The sequence below is a fragment of the Crocuta crocuta genome, unplaced genomic scaffold, assembly GCF_008692635.1.
Source record: "Crocuta crocuta isolate KB4526 unplaced genomic scaffold, BGI_CrCroc_1.0 scaffold115, whole genome shotgun sequence".
NCBI classification, from domain to species: domain Eukaryota; kingdom Metazoa; phylum Chordata; class Mammalia; order Carnivora; family Hyaenidae; genus Crocuta; species Crocuta crocuta.
The window spans coordinates 6,709,869-6,725,659 of NW_027530575.1; the positions used below are offsets into that span (position 1 = coordinate 6,709,869).

Sequence of the window (15,791 nt, forward strand, 5' to 3'; positions counted from 1 at the left end):
CAACGCTGTCAATAGTCAAGGAGCAGAAGGCAGCCAGGGGGGTTTTAAGGGTCTGTATTTGTAAAGAAGGGTTCCAGTTCCCGGAACTGCTCCCAGCAGCTGGTGCTCAAGAGACCCCTCACCTCTGGCCTGCTGTCACTCCCGAGGGAAAGTGGGCGGGCCTTGCACCCTGTCCAATCAGGAGAGACGTCAGGGCAGGTGGGTGGGGCGACGCTCCGCAGGCAAGCCGCAGCGGGATTCTGCTCCCGCCATTGTTGGCAGTGGGGGTCGCCGGCGCTGAAGTCTTTCACGTCGCGGTGCCCGGGCTTCGGTCTTGCTGAGCCCCCCACCTTCTTCGGGAGTCGTAGGTCGAACGCCGGGAGACACGGGAAAGCCGGCAATGGTGAGCGGGCCGGCCCGGGCTCCCGGAGAAGGGGGCGGGGTGCTGGGTGGAACTGGCCGGAGCTGGCCGGTGGCGTGGCCTGGCCTCCCGCGGACGCCTCTGAAGTCTGCGCATCGGTGGGTGGCGCCGCTCGGACCTCAGTCCCTTCCGCGCGTGGCGCTGGGGCTGGGCCGGGACCCCGACGTCCTGTGCGGTCCCTGCGCGCGGCAGCTTCCACCTTTGAGCCTCTCCGGACAGCTCTGCGCCCGCAGCTCCGCGTCTCTCGAAGATGCTGTGGTGACCACGGTGACAGGGGACAATCGTGACTGGCTCTCTGGTATTCGCGCGCGGGAGATGCTGTGTATGGTCTGTGGGGGTCTCCATTGCCTCCTTTCTCGTCCGAGGGGACCCGTTTTCTCCGGAGTTTCCCAAAATTTGGGGAAAGCGTGAAATCCACGACCCTGTCGCGGCACCGTCGGCACCCCCACCCGCGCCCAGCTCTCCCTAGGACTGGCATTCATTGCCTGAATTAATTTTTCAAATCCCTCCTGCTCGCTTCCCATCTCCAGTTCACAGCGTCATTATGAACTATTCGTTCTGTCCGGTGCATTTTAAACAGACCCGGGGCTTAATGTATTTGTCAGTTTTCCGCTGTCAGTGGATGGCTCTTTTAAAAGGGTTTAGTTTTTGTTCCTGGATAATTTACGGAAAAGTAGCAAATAACCACCTGGTACAACGTTCTATGAGATTCTTACTCCTCTTCCCCCCGATCTTTCCTGGGCACAGACATCTATGGGAGGTCCTTTGGGTGGAAGTCCACCTCTCAAACTTTTCTGGGTGATCTGGGCGCAGCCCCTCCCTTGGGTTGTCCCATTTGAAACATTTATTCAATTAATTTGAGTCTCAAGTTTTTCAGTGAATAAAGCTTTATTTAATCCATGCAACATGAAAAGCAGGTGTGAAGTATTTCCAGAGAGTCATGGAAGGGGTGAATTTCAGAAAGAAAAATTCTGAGATTACACCACAGGTATTATTTTTTACTTTTTCCCCTCCCTTGAGTGTATTACTAGTATTTCTGAGGTCTGTTCTTTAATTTGGGTGAGTTTGGATGAATTTCCAAGGCTTAGACTTGGAGACCTGTGGTGTCCAACTAGGATTGGTAGCTTGTAAAACAATTTGTTCTCATGGAAATAGTTAATATCTTATTTAAAAATTTTTGTGAATGTGGTTTATATTTGGGAGGTTTCTTGTTGAGCCTTACAGTTGTTTTTTTTGTTTTTTTTTTTTTGCCTCCTTTCCACATAAACATGGGGTTTGAGTGATTTGGTGGATTGTTCGAACACTGGGTGTATGTCATTTAAAGTATCTCTGGTGGTGCAAAGCAATGCCAGTGGCAGGCAGAGGCCTCAGGATGGTCCTCTAAGAGATGGCCCCCTTGAGCCTGCAAAGGCAAGTTCATTACGCCCAGATTTTCTTCCCGGAGGGCAAGTGGGCAAGTGGGCGGGGCTTCCAGGGTTCATTCCTCTGCCTGCTCAGATGTCAGAATTTTTTTTTTAATTAAAAAAAATTTTTTTTTTAAATTTCTGAGAGAGAGAGACAGCATGAGCAGGGGAGGGTCAGAGAGAGAGAGAGGGAGACACAGAATCTGAAACAGGCTCCAGACTCTGAGCTGTCAATCATAGAGCCTGATGCAGGGCTTGAACCCACAAACTGTGAGATCATGACCTGAACCAAAGTTGGACGCTCAACTGATTGAGCCACCCAGGCGCCCCGCTCAGATGTCAGTATTGCCCTTTCCACAGACTGACCCACTTCAGGACTTCTGTCTCTACCAGGAGAATCTAGAATGTGGAAACTTTTTTTTTTTTAAGTGAGTGGGGCTTGAACTCATGACCTCGAGCTCAAGAGACGCATGCTCTGCTCACTGAGCCAGACAGATGCCCCTAGAACGTGGAACGTTCTGAATGTGGCTTTCCTTCTGTTCTGTGGGAAGCAGGCTGCTCATATGTGCTGATACTAATATTTCTTTCTTTCCTTTGGTTCCTTTGCTGATTGGATAGTACAGACCTTTGGCTCTAGTTTCCTTTAGCAGTTGGGCTCAGAAACGCTAAGTTAATTGAGAGGTAAGATGTGAGAAAGGCAAGAAAATTGTGGAACTAAGTAGAATTTGTGCTCTGCTTAGGCAAGAGAACCTCAACGTGTGAGAGGCATTCAGTTAAGTTTTCTTAAGGTCATTTTTAAATTTTTTAATGTTTGAAGCGGGCTCTGCGCTGTCAGCACCGAGCCCGATGTGGGGCTGGGACTCGCTAACTGTGAGATCGTGACCTGAGCTAAAGTTAGATGCTTAACTGACTAAGCCACCCAGATGCCCCTTTAGGTCATTTTTCATTTTTGGATCAGTTAGTGAATGCACTTGTTCCTAAAGAACATTGACACCTGACGGGCTAAAACAAATGAATTCCTATTTTAATGGATGTGAGGAAAACTACCCAAAGCTTATGTGAATATTTGAAAATCCAGTGCATTTAAGGAGCTGAGCTCAAATTCCTAAAACACTGTATGGGGCGCCTGGGTGGCTTAGTCGGTTAAGCGTCCGACTTTCGCTTAGGTCATGATCTCGCGGTTCGTGGGTTCGAGCCCCGCGTCGGGCTCTGTGCTGACTGCCAGCTCAGAGCCTGGAGCCTGTTTCAGAGTCTGTCACTCCCTCTCTCTCTGACCCTCCCCTGCTCACGCTGTCTCTCTCTCTCTCCTAGAAATAAATAAAACATTAAAAAAAAATTCCTAAAACACTGTAATATGCTACTTACGCCTGGAAAATACGCTGAGTGTGATAGAGAGGAAGAACAGACTGACACGCCGTGGCCCTCCAGTTAGGCATTTGAAAGATTTCATTTTGTATGGTTTACACTTTTGTAAACTTTAGTGTTTAAAGGAAGTTCTGTTTTCGAATGGTTTCCTGTGTACAAAGTTAAAATGAAATCAAGACTGTTAAAAAGTATAACATACATAGATTTCTCAATTTTTTTTTTAAAGTAAATTTGTAAGATAGGAAAGCGTGACTTAAAATCGCTGGGACGCAATCCTAGTTCCTTCCAGCACTGTTGAGCCCAGCCACCCCCAAATACACACTTTTAGTCATTTCTGGAGCCTCCTGTTAAGGTTTCTTTATCTTCAACAAGCAATTGGGAATGCATGTTTTTCTTTTTCTTTTTCTTTTTTTAATGTTTTTTATTTATTTCTGAGAGACAGAGAGACAGCGTGAGCAGGGGCGGGTCAGAGAGAAGGAGACACAGAATCTGAAGCAGGCTCCAGGCTCTGGGCTAGCTGTCAGTACAGAGCCCGACGCGGGGCTCGAACCCATGAACTGTGAGATCATGACCTGAGCGGAAGTCGGATGCCCAACAGACTGAGCCACCCTGGCGCCCCGGGAATGCATGTTTTTCTTGACCGATGTTTGTCCTTGTAATGAGCAATCAGACTTGGCATTTGTTGATGTTTCAGTGCCACAGCCTAAGCCTCTCCCTGCGCTCGCCACCCCCACCTCCCCTTGCTCCCTGTGCTCCCCGCGGGATGAGCTGATGGGAAAGCCTGGGTGGTCTCTCCTCCAGAACAGGTAGAAGATTCCAACCAGCCTGTGTGCAGAACTCTTGCCTCTGCCTGCCCCCCAACCCCGATGCGCTCCTTACGCAGCCAGGCTCCTTTCGGTCCTTCTCAAGCCGTTTCAGAGCTGCCTCACAGGCAGCCTTGCCCTGAGACCTCTGTTTTGTGAGCCCGAAGCCTTTTCCTACTGTCTGCGTGTCTGTGTCCTGTGTTGTTGGGGGCTACCTAGCCGGCTCCCTCAACTTCTGAACCTCTTCTCAGCAGGTAGCCATGGCAGTGGACACCATGAGCCGCATGTCCACATGTGACCACCATTGCGTGGGTCTCTCTTCTCTTGCTCTGAGTTGCTCACCAGCTCTGCTGGCTGATGGTGGCATGTCCTGCTAGGGGCTGGCGATCTCGTGCTGTGACCTGTGCCGCCCTGTGATACGTTGGTGACCCAGCAAGCCTCAGTTCTAGATCGAGCCAACCAGAGTTGGCGGTTGGGAGAATTTCTAGACTTTTGGGAGCAGGACTGTTGGGTTGTNCCACCCAGGCGCCCCAAGGGTTGGGGCCCTCCTTAAAGTGGTCCTGGGTCACGGTCTTCGCTGGTTTCTCTCCCTGTGTTAGAGTGAAGCTGTGACAGAGGCCGGGTTGGCCCCCGTACACCCTGTGGAAAGAGGTGGCCTCCTTCAGTGGGTACTCCTGGGAGAGCAGACATTTGAAAAGAGAAAGAAGAAAGGGTGGAAGGCAGCCAGTGAGTGGTGGGCCGAGTCCACACTCCGAACACCAGATGGTTGAATGGGGCCTTTGATACCTCTGCTGTTCTGCCCCTGCCTCTTCTGCAAGAAGTATCGACTCTCTGCGGATTTGAGGGGACAGCATCGGTGGCGGTGGCGCTCTTTGGCACAGCGATGGGATTGGTTCAAAGCTGACTTAAGCTCCTTGTCCTTAAACCCATTAAAGCAGCCAGTTATCATGGGGAAGGCTCCTAACCCTGAGGGCACTGATACGAGACTCTCAGGAGGAAACCATTTATAAATACCGGGGTAGAAAGGTACCCCCTCTGCCAAAGTATATCCAGAGACAAAGAAAACAAAAGAGGGGTGCCCAAGGAAGGGCCTGATAAAGTACTGAAACAAAGACCACAGTTTGACCGAACTGGGAATTCCAGAATGTACAAAAAGAATTTATATGGCAAAACAGGTAAGCATTCACTGCTTGGCTTTTCAGCCTCTCCAACATAAGTTCTGTTTGCTCTCTGATGTCATGCAGTAACTCAGGAACCTTTAAGCAGTCAGTCAGTACTGGCTCTCAAATTATGGCTCTACCTGGGATCCCACTCGTACCCCTGATGGTCTCATGTTAGTCACTGAATAGGATATAGGGGCAAACGGCACAGCTATGTCTTCTTGACCATCAGAATTTTGGTCTTGCCAAAATCCTCTATGGACATAGCCCTGGTTGTTCTAAAGTAACCCCGAGTGATCTAGGAAGCTCTGAACCAATGATTCATAAATTAAAATTAAATAAGGCCATTGACACACATCTTGATAAAATGGGACCTCATGGGCTGTGCCCTCTAAATAGAGTTGTTAACATGGCTCAACAAACATTGCGCAGGCCCTTGAAGGAATGAAACCACACATAAAACCTATTTAGTGAGGGGTTGATTATTCCCAGTGCTTCCCCTTTGAATCTGACCCAGTGTTGCCTGGAACGGGAATGAATGACACCTCGCAGTGGATTACGGTAACCTTGTGGATGTGGTCACGCCCAACAGCGGTCTATACCTCATCCCCAAGTTTATGGAAATCACAGACTCAACCAGTCAACAACTGGGTAAATACCCTGCTGTCACAGATTTGGCCGGGCCCGTTCTGTTCGGTGTTTCGCAACAGCAGTTACCTTTCACTTTGAAGGGACATCATCTACCTGTAGGTCATGGAGCTTGAGCAGCTTTGCCTTCCCACACGACTGTAGGCAAGGCCTGCGCCGCATCCTGCTTTCTGCAAGAACACAGGTGTCCCACTACGTTAATGACCTCCTCCTCCTCTGCGAACACCCCAGACAAACGTACTGAAAAAGGAGCTCAGAATGTGGACGGGACGTTGTCATGCGTAAAATGTGAGGCCTGGTCAACCTTGTTTGTTATTTTCCTGGAAATTGTTTGAGAATCTGAAACGCACTCCTTCTCTAACATCATGAGGAAATAGCTCTTCTCCCTGTCAGCACCCACAGCCTCAGCGATGTTCTTTTGATGTCCAGAGGTAACATATTTATGCTGTTATTTACCAGTGGGCACCTCCAAAGGCTGGAGGTTCTTCAAGTTGCCATCGAACTGGCACTCCTGGTAGGGCCCACGGGGGCTTCTTCACTGAAGATGCTTCGTTGGCCTCCTTTCTTGCCTCCTGGAGTTACCCGTGATGGCCTTGAATAAGGCCTGCTCCTTTACCAACTTGAGACCTCCTGGGGCAAGCCTTGGACTGTGGGGGACCTGTGGGGGACCACCTACAGGAGGAGGTGGCCTACCCTCTGCTCCGTCTCTTGCGAGAGGCCATAGCGCTGGAATAAGTTCCCCCCTTTCCCAGGTTCCTGGGCTCCCCGAGGTGCTCCGTAGGAGTTCCTGAGTGAAAAACAATGGTAGTTCATAGATCTTCGGTATGACAGTGCCACATTTGTACATGATGGAGCGTAGGCAGAATTGCTGCATTTTTTAGTTCATTTATTTATTGGGGGGGGGGTGCCTGGGTGGCTCAGTCAGTTAAGCGTCCAACTTTGGTTCAGGTCATGATCTCGTGGTTTGTGGGTTCGAGCCCCGCATTGGGCTCTGTGCTGACAGCTCAGAGCCTGGAGCCTGTTTCAGATTCTGTGTCTCCGTCTCTCTGACCCTCCCCTGCTCAAGCTGTCTCTCTGTCTCTCTCTCTCAAAAATAAACAAAGCATTAAAGAAAAAAAAAATATTTGGCAGGGGAGGGGAGAGAGAGAGAGGGAATCCCAAGCAGCCTCTACACTGTCAGCACAGAGCCCAACACAGGACCCAAACTCATGAACTGTGAGGTCATGACCTGAGCCAAAGTCAGGGACGCTCAACCAACTTAGCCCCCCAGGCGTCCCAGAATTGTTGCTTTTTATGTCTTAATTGGGATCTCTCGCTAACAGCCAGACCCCATGGTCATTGCTACCCACGGGTGTTTTAGCACCAGGCTACGAGACACTACCTTCACCTGTTTACTAGTCTTGAGTGATTCTCTGAGTTGCTCCTTTGGGGTGAAAGAACTCTAGGAATCTTAGGCCTCCATCACCCCCAATGTAAATCACAGTCACACGCGTCCCTGCATATACGACGGCCAGAATGCAAGGCCGTGCCAGGACACTTGTTATCTATGAGTCAAGCTGTTCCTGACAGTAACGAAGACAAGTCCTTTCCTTCTCCAAGTACACTGTGCTGGGGGCTGGAACAAGGCATTCAGTGCAAGTTCCTCCTCCCTTCCAAGTTTCAGGATGCAGGCTTCGTAGAGCAGCATGATGGCTTCCTGAAATCAGTTGCAACTCATTGAATGAAAGATGGTCTGTGCTTCTCATGGGTCAGTTACCAGGGGTGAATATTAATGTATCTGCCTTTTTCTTTTCCTAGTAGACTTTTTTTTTTTAATTTTAAGAGCAATTAGGTTAACAGAAAACTTAATCAGAAAGTACAGGGGCGCCTGGGTGGTTAACCGTCCGACTTTGGCTCAGGTCACGATCTCATGGTTAGTGGGTTCGAGTCCCGCACCGGGCTCTGTGCGGACAGCTAGCTCGGGGCCTGGAGCCTGCTTCAGATTCTGTGTCTCCCTCTCTCTCTCTGACCCTACCCTGCTCATGCTGCCTCTCTGTCAGAAATAAATAAAACATTAAAAAAATTAAAAAAAAAAAAAAGTACAGAGACTTCCCACATAATCCCTCTGCCTGGACAAGGTTTTTCCTATATTTTATATCTTGTGTTTTTGTAATATACTTGTTACGTTTGTTGAACGAACTTTAATGCATGAAAGTCCATAGTTTACAGTGAAAGTCGACTCTGTGTCATATATTCTCAGATCTTTAGCTAATGTGAAATGATGTGTCTCCATCATTTCTCTATCACATAGAACATTTCCACTCCCCTGAAAATCTCCTATTCCCTGCCTCGTCATTCATCCCTCCCTCCCAACCCCATATCCCTGGTAACCAGAGATCTTTTAGTGGCTTTTAATTTTCTCTTTTCTGGAATGTCATGCCCTTGGAATCATTCAGTGTGTAGCCTTGTCATATGTCTTCTTTCACTTAGAAATAAGATTTAAAATTTTCTTCCTCTCTTTTGGCTTGTTGAGCTCGTTTCTTTCACTGCTGAAAAGTATTTCATCCTGTGGATGCACCAGTGATATTTTCTATCCGCTCATCTATTGAAATGATCTTGGTTCCGTGTAAGTATGCATAAAGCTCCTGTAAACATTCACATGTAGGATTTTTATGAACAAAGTTACTGCTCATTTGTGTAAATTTGAAATGCATCATTGCTACTGTGATAAATGTGGCCTTAGTGTTAAGAAATTGCCTTTCTTGGGGCACCTGGATGGCTCAGTCGGTTAAGTGTCTGACTTTGGCTCAGGTCATGGTCTCAGGGTTCGTGGGTTTGAGCCCCACGTCGGGCTCTATACTGACAGCCAGCTCAGAGCCTGTTTCCGTTTCTGTGTCTCCCTCTTTTCTCTGACCCTCCCCAACTCGCTCACTCTCGCTCTCTCTCTCTCTCTCAGAAATAAATTTAAATAATTTTAAAAAAATTTAAAAAAAAAATTGCCTTTCTTCCAAAGTAGGTATATCATTTTCTGTTTCCACCAGCAATGAATGAGGCTACCTGTTGCTTTCCATTTCCCCAATTGTTTTTGTGTTTTAAGTGCTTTTAATTTTAGTATTTGAGACCAGGCCTTTATCAGATAAGTGGTTTCTAAAGATCTGCCAGATTATTGCTCAAGTTTTCATTCTGTTAACTTGTTTCACTGAGTAGTTTTTCATTGTAATGAAGTCCAAGGTAGTTTCTTCTTTCATAGATCTTGCTTTTTTTTTTTTTTTTTTAAATAGTTTCTACACCCAACATGGGGGCTCAAACTCCCTACCCCGAGATCAAGAGTCCCATGCTCCACCGACTGAGCCAGCCAGGTGCCCCTGCTTTTGTTTTCTTAAAAATTAATCAGCAAATGCTATATCACCAGGATTTTCTCCTATCTTAATCTTTTAGGGGTGTGTTGAAATTCTACAATATACCCTAAGATCTGTGATCAAATTGGAGTTAGTTTTTGTGAAAGGTGTAAAGTCTGTAGATTTATTTATTTATTTTTGCATCCGCATGTCCAGTTTTTTGACGTTATTTGTTGAAAAGACTGTTTCCCTTTGAGTTAACTTTGTTGGTTCTTAGTCAAAGATCAGTGCAGTGTATTTGTGTAGATCTAGANTTTTTTTTTTTTTATTTCTAGGAGAGAGAGAGACAGCATGAGCAGGGGAGGGTCAGAGAGAGAGGGAGACACAGACTCTGAAACAGGCTCCAGGCTCTGAGCTGGCTGTCAGCACAGAGCCCGACGCGGGGCTCGAACCCACGTACCGCGAGATCATGACCTAAGCGAAAGTCGGACGCTTAACTGACTAAGCCACCCAGGCGCCCCGAGCAATTGCCTTTTCTATACTGACTTTGTATCTTTTAATTTTCCTCTTCTCAGTTCATGGGGTTTTCTTTGTTACTTGGAATTTTTTGACATTTTCTCAATTGACAGTCTTGTCGTATGACACAAAGTTATTTCTGGCTTCTCTAAATGTCTGCCTATTATTTTTTTGTTATTTACCTTTTATTCCCCTTGTCTGAATGCGTAGCTAAGAATTCCATCCAGTACAAGTGTAGTGAGAGGGGACATTCTTGCCTTTGTTCTGAGGTTACCAGAAAGCATGTGTCGTTCCTTCAAGGTGATGCACGTACATTAAACAAGATAATGTAGAGGCACACGGGGTCAGTGGGGAAACTCTCTTGCCTCAGTGATTTGCTCTCCAGGTTTTAGTGAGCCTTTGTCCCTGGGCTTGACCTACTGTGATACAACGTATGATGAGAAAGATGTATGAGAAGAGTGTCCTCAGTTCCTAGCAAAAGGCTTTTGAAGCCCTTGAGATTACTTGAGCGTTAATGGTGAAAGAATGTGTTTTGTTTCATGAGGCAACTCTTGGCCACTTACTAGGTAGTGTTTATGGTGGAGTTTTGTACACCTGAAACAGCAAACTTTGATTCAGGCTTTAGAAGGTTGAGCTGCAGCTCCCAGCTTCTGGGCGTAGAATGGGGACCAGAGGCTGATTACCAGTGGCCAGTGATTTGATAAATTGTGTCCATGTAATGAAACCCCCATCAAAATTCTTAAAGACCGGATTCTGACGGTTTCTGTGTTGGTGAATCCATCCAGGTGCTGGGAGGTTGGCCTGTCCATAGTGGGGTGGGAGCTCTGGAGCCCAACACCCCCATCTCCGTTCCCCTTACCATTGTCTTCACTTGTCCTATGTATTGCACCTTTTGTCTCATGCTTATAGTAAACTGGTAATGGTAAATAAAGCATTTTGCTAAGTTCCTCAAAATCACTTCAGTAAATTTCCAAACAGGGCAGAGTGTGGAGGGAATCTGTGAATTTGTAGTTGGCTGTAGAAATAGTAAACTGGGTTCCCCTTTTAGAGCTCCTGTCTCAAATAGGGACAATGTGTGGGACTGACTTTTTAACCTATGCGTGTTAGAATTGAACTGTTGGACACCTTTTTAGTGACATAGAATTGGAGAAGTGCCCTGGGAACAGATACCACATATTTGGTGTCAGAAGTGAGAAAACCCGACCATCTGCCCCACCTTTGGAGGAGTGAGGAAAGAAATACCTTTGTCCCCCAGGTCACTTAGGCTCTGGAAGCCATATGTGAACTTCTTATCAATTGAGTATAGGTCTTCAGTGGTCTGTCTCATCCATATCCTGTGTACATATATGGGATTATTTAGGACGCAGTGGCCTTTGAGGATGTGACCGTGAAGTTCACCATGGAGGAGTGGGCCCTCCTGGATCCATCCCAGAAGAAACTCTACAGAGATGTGATGCAGGAAACCTTCCGGAACCTGGCTTCGATAGGTAGGGATGATGACATTTCTCGCTTACTAAGTCAATTGGAGATCCGGGGTAACTTGCTCACCTGTGCTATTTTGAGGGGAAAAAATGGAAAGGGAATGTTTCCGTTCCTAAACCCGCCATGATCACAACTTCTCATGGACCTAGAATCTAGCAATTTTTCTATAAATCTTTATAATTGATAATGTTTTTTTCTAGCATGCATTTCAGAAGAAAAATGGGAAATCTATGACAGTGAAGATGGGGACGAGAATCATGTGACACATCTAATGTGAGTAACTTTCACATGGGGAAACAAGGTTTCATGAGAGAATCTAGAGACTTTATGAACTTTTAAGTTTTATTTTTTTTTTTACATGATCTCTACACCCAGCGTGGAACTTGAACTCCTAACCCTGAGGTCAAGAGTCAGATGTTCCACCAATGAAGCCAGCCATGTGCCCCCGTGAAATTTTAAAAACAAAGAAATCAGTCCAGCTTTAAATCCATTGACCTGTAGGATATTTTCTTTCTTTTTTAAAATTTTTAAAAATGTTTTATTCATTTCTGAGAGAGAGAGAGAGACAGCATGAGCAGGGCAGGGTCAGAGAGAGAGGGAGACACAGAATCCAAAACAGGCTCCAGGCTCTAGCTGTCGGCACAGAGCCCAACACAGGGCTCGAACCCATGAACCGTGAGATCATGATGTGAGCTGAAGTCGGCCGCTCAACCGACTGAGCCACCCAGGCGCCCCAACCTTTAGGATATTTTCACCAATAGTTTTTTTCCCACGTGGGGCCGAGATGTGCGGTTTTTGAAAAATGGAACTCCTGGAAACAGGTAGAAATAACCACTTATGAGTGTTGCCGTTTTGATAACAGCTAAAGTGGAGCCCTGTTTCAGGGCTTTTGGTATGTTCACCCTCAAACAATCAAAATCTGCAGAAAACCTACATTTTCCTTGAAAATGATAACAAGTCACTGTCATGGTTATTAATAAATATAAGCTCATTCATAACCAAGCTATTAGTAATATGCTTCTCATTGTTTACAGCAGACAGATGGGACAAAGTCTCTGTAAAAGTAAAGGATGTCGCCAGTATGAAGGCATCTTGGGCCAGATTCCAAATCAGAATCCGAAGAAGAAAACTCCTACTGGAAGAAAACTACGTAAATGCACTTTGTGTGGACAGGTGTTCGTGCATCATTCCTCCTTTAACAAGCACATGAGGTCTCACACTGGACACAGACCATATGAGTATCAAGAAGGTGAAGAGAAACCTTACAAATGTAAGCATTGTGGGAAATCCTTCAAGCATCGCCAATCCATTCGAATGCATGAAAGGTCGCACACCGGACAGAGACCCTATGAATGTAAGCACTGTGGGAAAGCTTTCATTTGTCGCAATTACTTTCAAATTCACGAAAGGGCACACAATGGGGAAAAGCCCTACAAATGTACAAAATGTGTTAAAACCTTTAGTTATTCGAGTAACTTGCGTAAACACGAAAGGACTCATATCGGAGAGAAATCTAGTGAATGTAAGCAGTGCGGCAAAGCTTTCAGTTGTCTCAGGTCCTTTCGAATACACGAAAGGATACATAGTGCGAAAAAGCCCAAGGAATGTACCAAATGTGGTAAAACCTTCAGTTATTCAAGTAATTTACACAAACATGAGAGAAGTCACAATGGAGAAAAACTCTATGAATGTAAAGAAGGTGGGAGAGCCTTGCATTCTCTTGCCAGATTTCAAAGACCCGTGATCAAGCCCAATGCAGACGGACTCTATAAATGTAAGGACTGTGGGAAAGCCTTCAGGTGTCCCAAAAACTGTCGTAGTCATGAAATGACACACAGTGGAGTAAAGCCGTATGAATGTAAGGACTGTGGGAAAGCTTTCAGTTCTCCCAGGTCCCTTGGAAAACACAGGAGAATTCATACCGCAAGGAAGCCTCATGAATGTAAGGAGTGTGGGAAAGCTTTCCGGTATCCCAGTTCCCTTCGAAATCACGAAAGAACCCATACGGGGGAGAAACCTTACAAGTGTAAGGAATGTGGGAAAGCTTTCAGTTGTCCCAATTACTTCCGAATTCATGAAAGAACTCACACTGGAGTAAAACCATATGAATGTAAGCAGTGTGGAAGAGCCTTCAGCTGTCCCCAGTCCTTCCGGATCCACGAAAAGACACACAGCGCTGAAAAGCCCTATGAATGTACAAAATGTGGTAAAGTCTTTAGATACTCAAGTAACTTACGCAAACATGAGAGATCTCATACTGATGATAAACGCTATGAGTGTAAACTATGTGGTAAGGCCTTCAGCAGCCATTATTATGTTCAAAAACATGAAAGAACTCACACTGGAGAAAAACCCTATGAATGTAAGGAATGTGGGAAAGGCTTCATTTTTCGCTCAGGTGTTCGATCACACATGGTGATCCACACTGGAGATGGACCTTATAAATGTAAGAAATGTAAGAAAGCATTTCTTTCTCCCAGTTCATTACGAACACATGAAAGAACTCACACTGGAGAGAAACCTTATCAATGTAAAACTTGTGGTAAAGCATTTAGTCTTATGAATTCTTTACGAAATCATGAAAGAAGTCATACGTGAGAGAAAGGCTCTGAAAACAAGGAATGTGAGAAAACACAAGATTTGTTGCACTTTCTTTCATGGACTTGTAAGAATGCACACTGGAGAGGAATTGTAGAAACGTACGGAACATAGGAAAGCCGTCAGTTGTCCTGTTTCCTTTGGAACTTACAAAAAAAGTCAGTGGAGAGAATTCTAATGATGATACACAGTGTAGGAACCCTTCACTTACCCACATCACTAAACAAACATCCACTGGATTCAGCCTGTATAACTAAAAAATAAAAACTTTATAATTTTTACAGATACTTTCAAGGCAGTGTGAAAATTGTATGGGAAAGAAACCATACTCAAGGAATATGGGTAAGGTCTTTGAACATTCAGAATATGTCTGAAAATTCACGACATGAAAAATGTTATAAACGTTACACATGTATGGTCTTTATCAAGGATTCATTCTCTTTTTTTTTTTTCAATGTTTTATTTATTTCTAGGAGACAGAGAGAGAGACAGTGTGAGCAGGGGAGGGTCAGAGAGAGAGGGAGTCACAGACTGAAACAGGCTCCAGGCTCTGAGCTGGCAGTCAGCACAGAGCCCGACGCGGGGCTCAAACCCACGAACCGTGAGATCATGACCTAAGCGAAAGTCGGACGCATAACCAACTAAGCCACCCAGGCGCCCCAAGGATTCATTCTCTTGAGAGAGAGAGTGTGCACCCATGTGGTGGGGGAGGGCAGAGGGACAGGGAGAGAGAATCTTAAGGAGGCTCCATGCCCAGTGTGGATTAACGTGGGACTCGATCTCACAACCATGAGATCATGACCTGAGTCAAAATCAAGTTGGATGCTTAACTAACTGAGCCACTCAAAGGATTCATTTTTAAAGTGATTCTCTGTACTATGGACTTCCACTTACCTTTGAAAGCAGATATTGAAGTGAAATAATAAAGTAGGTACCCTTTAAGCAAGAGTTGCTGAGTTTAGTACGGAAATTTTTCCCTGAGTAATATTTTTGTGTTCTTACTTTGTTTTTTAAAAAATTTTTAAAATGTTTTATTTATTTCTGAGAAAGAGAGAGAGACACAGAATCTGAAGCAGGCTCCAGGCTCTGNTCTTATTTAGAAGTCTGTTGGATCCACGGGTTACTGACATGTATTTCTAATATACAAATAGGTTTAATTTTTTTTTTTTAATTTTTTTTTAATGTTTTATTTATTTTTAGGAGAGAGAGAGAGACAGCGTGAGCGGGGGAGGGTCAGAGAGAGATGGAGTCACAGACTGAAGCAGGCTCCAGGCTCTGAACTGGCAGTCAGCACAGAGCCCGACGCGGGGCTCGAACCCACGAACCGCGAGATCATGACCCAAGCGAAAGTCGGACGCTTAACCGACTAAGCCACCCAGGCGCCCCACAAGTAGGTTTAATTTTTATATGATTTAAGTTCTGTGAGGAAGGGAACATTGAAAAATACTTTATTTCCCTTTCCCTAGAGTCCTTCTTTGGGGCATGTACTCAGTACGCTTTAGCCATTATTTCCATACTCTACATTTCTTTATTAACAGAGAGTTCCCTTTTCAATGATCTTAAGAGCCTCTTTCTGTTTTCCTTACCAAACAATAGTTGCATGTAGTTGTCAGTATGCAGAGCTCACCATATAGTTTTGTGAATTATTATTTTCTTTTTAAAGTTAAAAAAATTTTTAATGTTTATTCATTTTTGGGGCGCCTGGGTGGCTCAGTCGGTTAAGTGTCTGACTTCGGCTCAGGTCATGATCTCACGGTTCATGGGTTCGAGCCCCGTGTCGGGCTTTGTGCTGACAGCTAGCTCAGAGCCTGGAGCCTGCTTTGGATTCTGTATCTTCCTCTCTCTCTGACCCTCCCATGCTCACGCTGCCCCTCTCTCTGTCAGAAATAAATAAAACATTAAAAATTTAAAAAATGTTTATTCATGTTTGAGAGATGGAGAGAGACAGAGCATGAGTGGGGGAGGGTCAGAGAGAGAGTGAGACATAGAAATCTGAAGCAGGCTCCAGCCTCTGAGCTGTCAGCACAGAGCCCAATGTGGGGCTTGAACCCACAGACTGAGATCATGACCTGAGCCTAAGTCAGATGCTTAACCAACTG

General features: G+C 45.6%; 1 protein-coding gene across 1 annotated transcript; it reads left to right on the plus strand.

Annotated features, from left to right (window-relative positions):
* The first annotated feature begins 212 nt into the window (after nucleotides 1–212).
* On the plus strand, nucleotides 213–13,980 carry LOC144234573 (uncharacterized). The gene is made up of 4 exons (XM_077767897.1): nucleotides 213–382; nucleotides 10,973–11,099; nucleotides 11,295–11,367; nucleotides 12,129–13,980. The coding sequence occupies exons 1-4, from the start codon at nucleotides 380–382 to the stop codon at nucleotides 13,690–13,692; spliced, it is 1,767 nt and encodes a 588-aa protein (XP_077624023.1). The 5' UTR covers nucleotides 213–379; the 3' UTR covers nucleotides 13,693–13,980.
* Nucleotides 13,981–15,791: the final 1,811 nt, after the last annotated feature.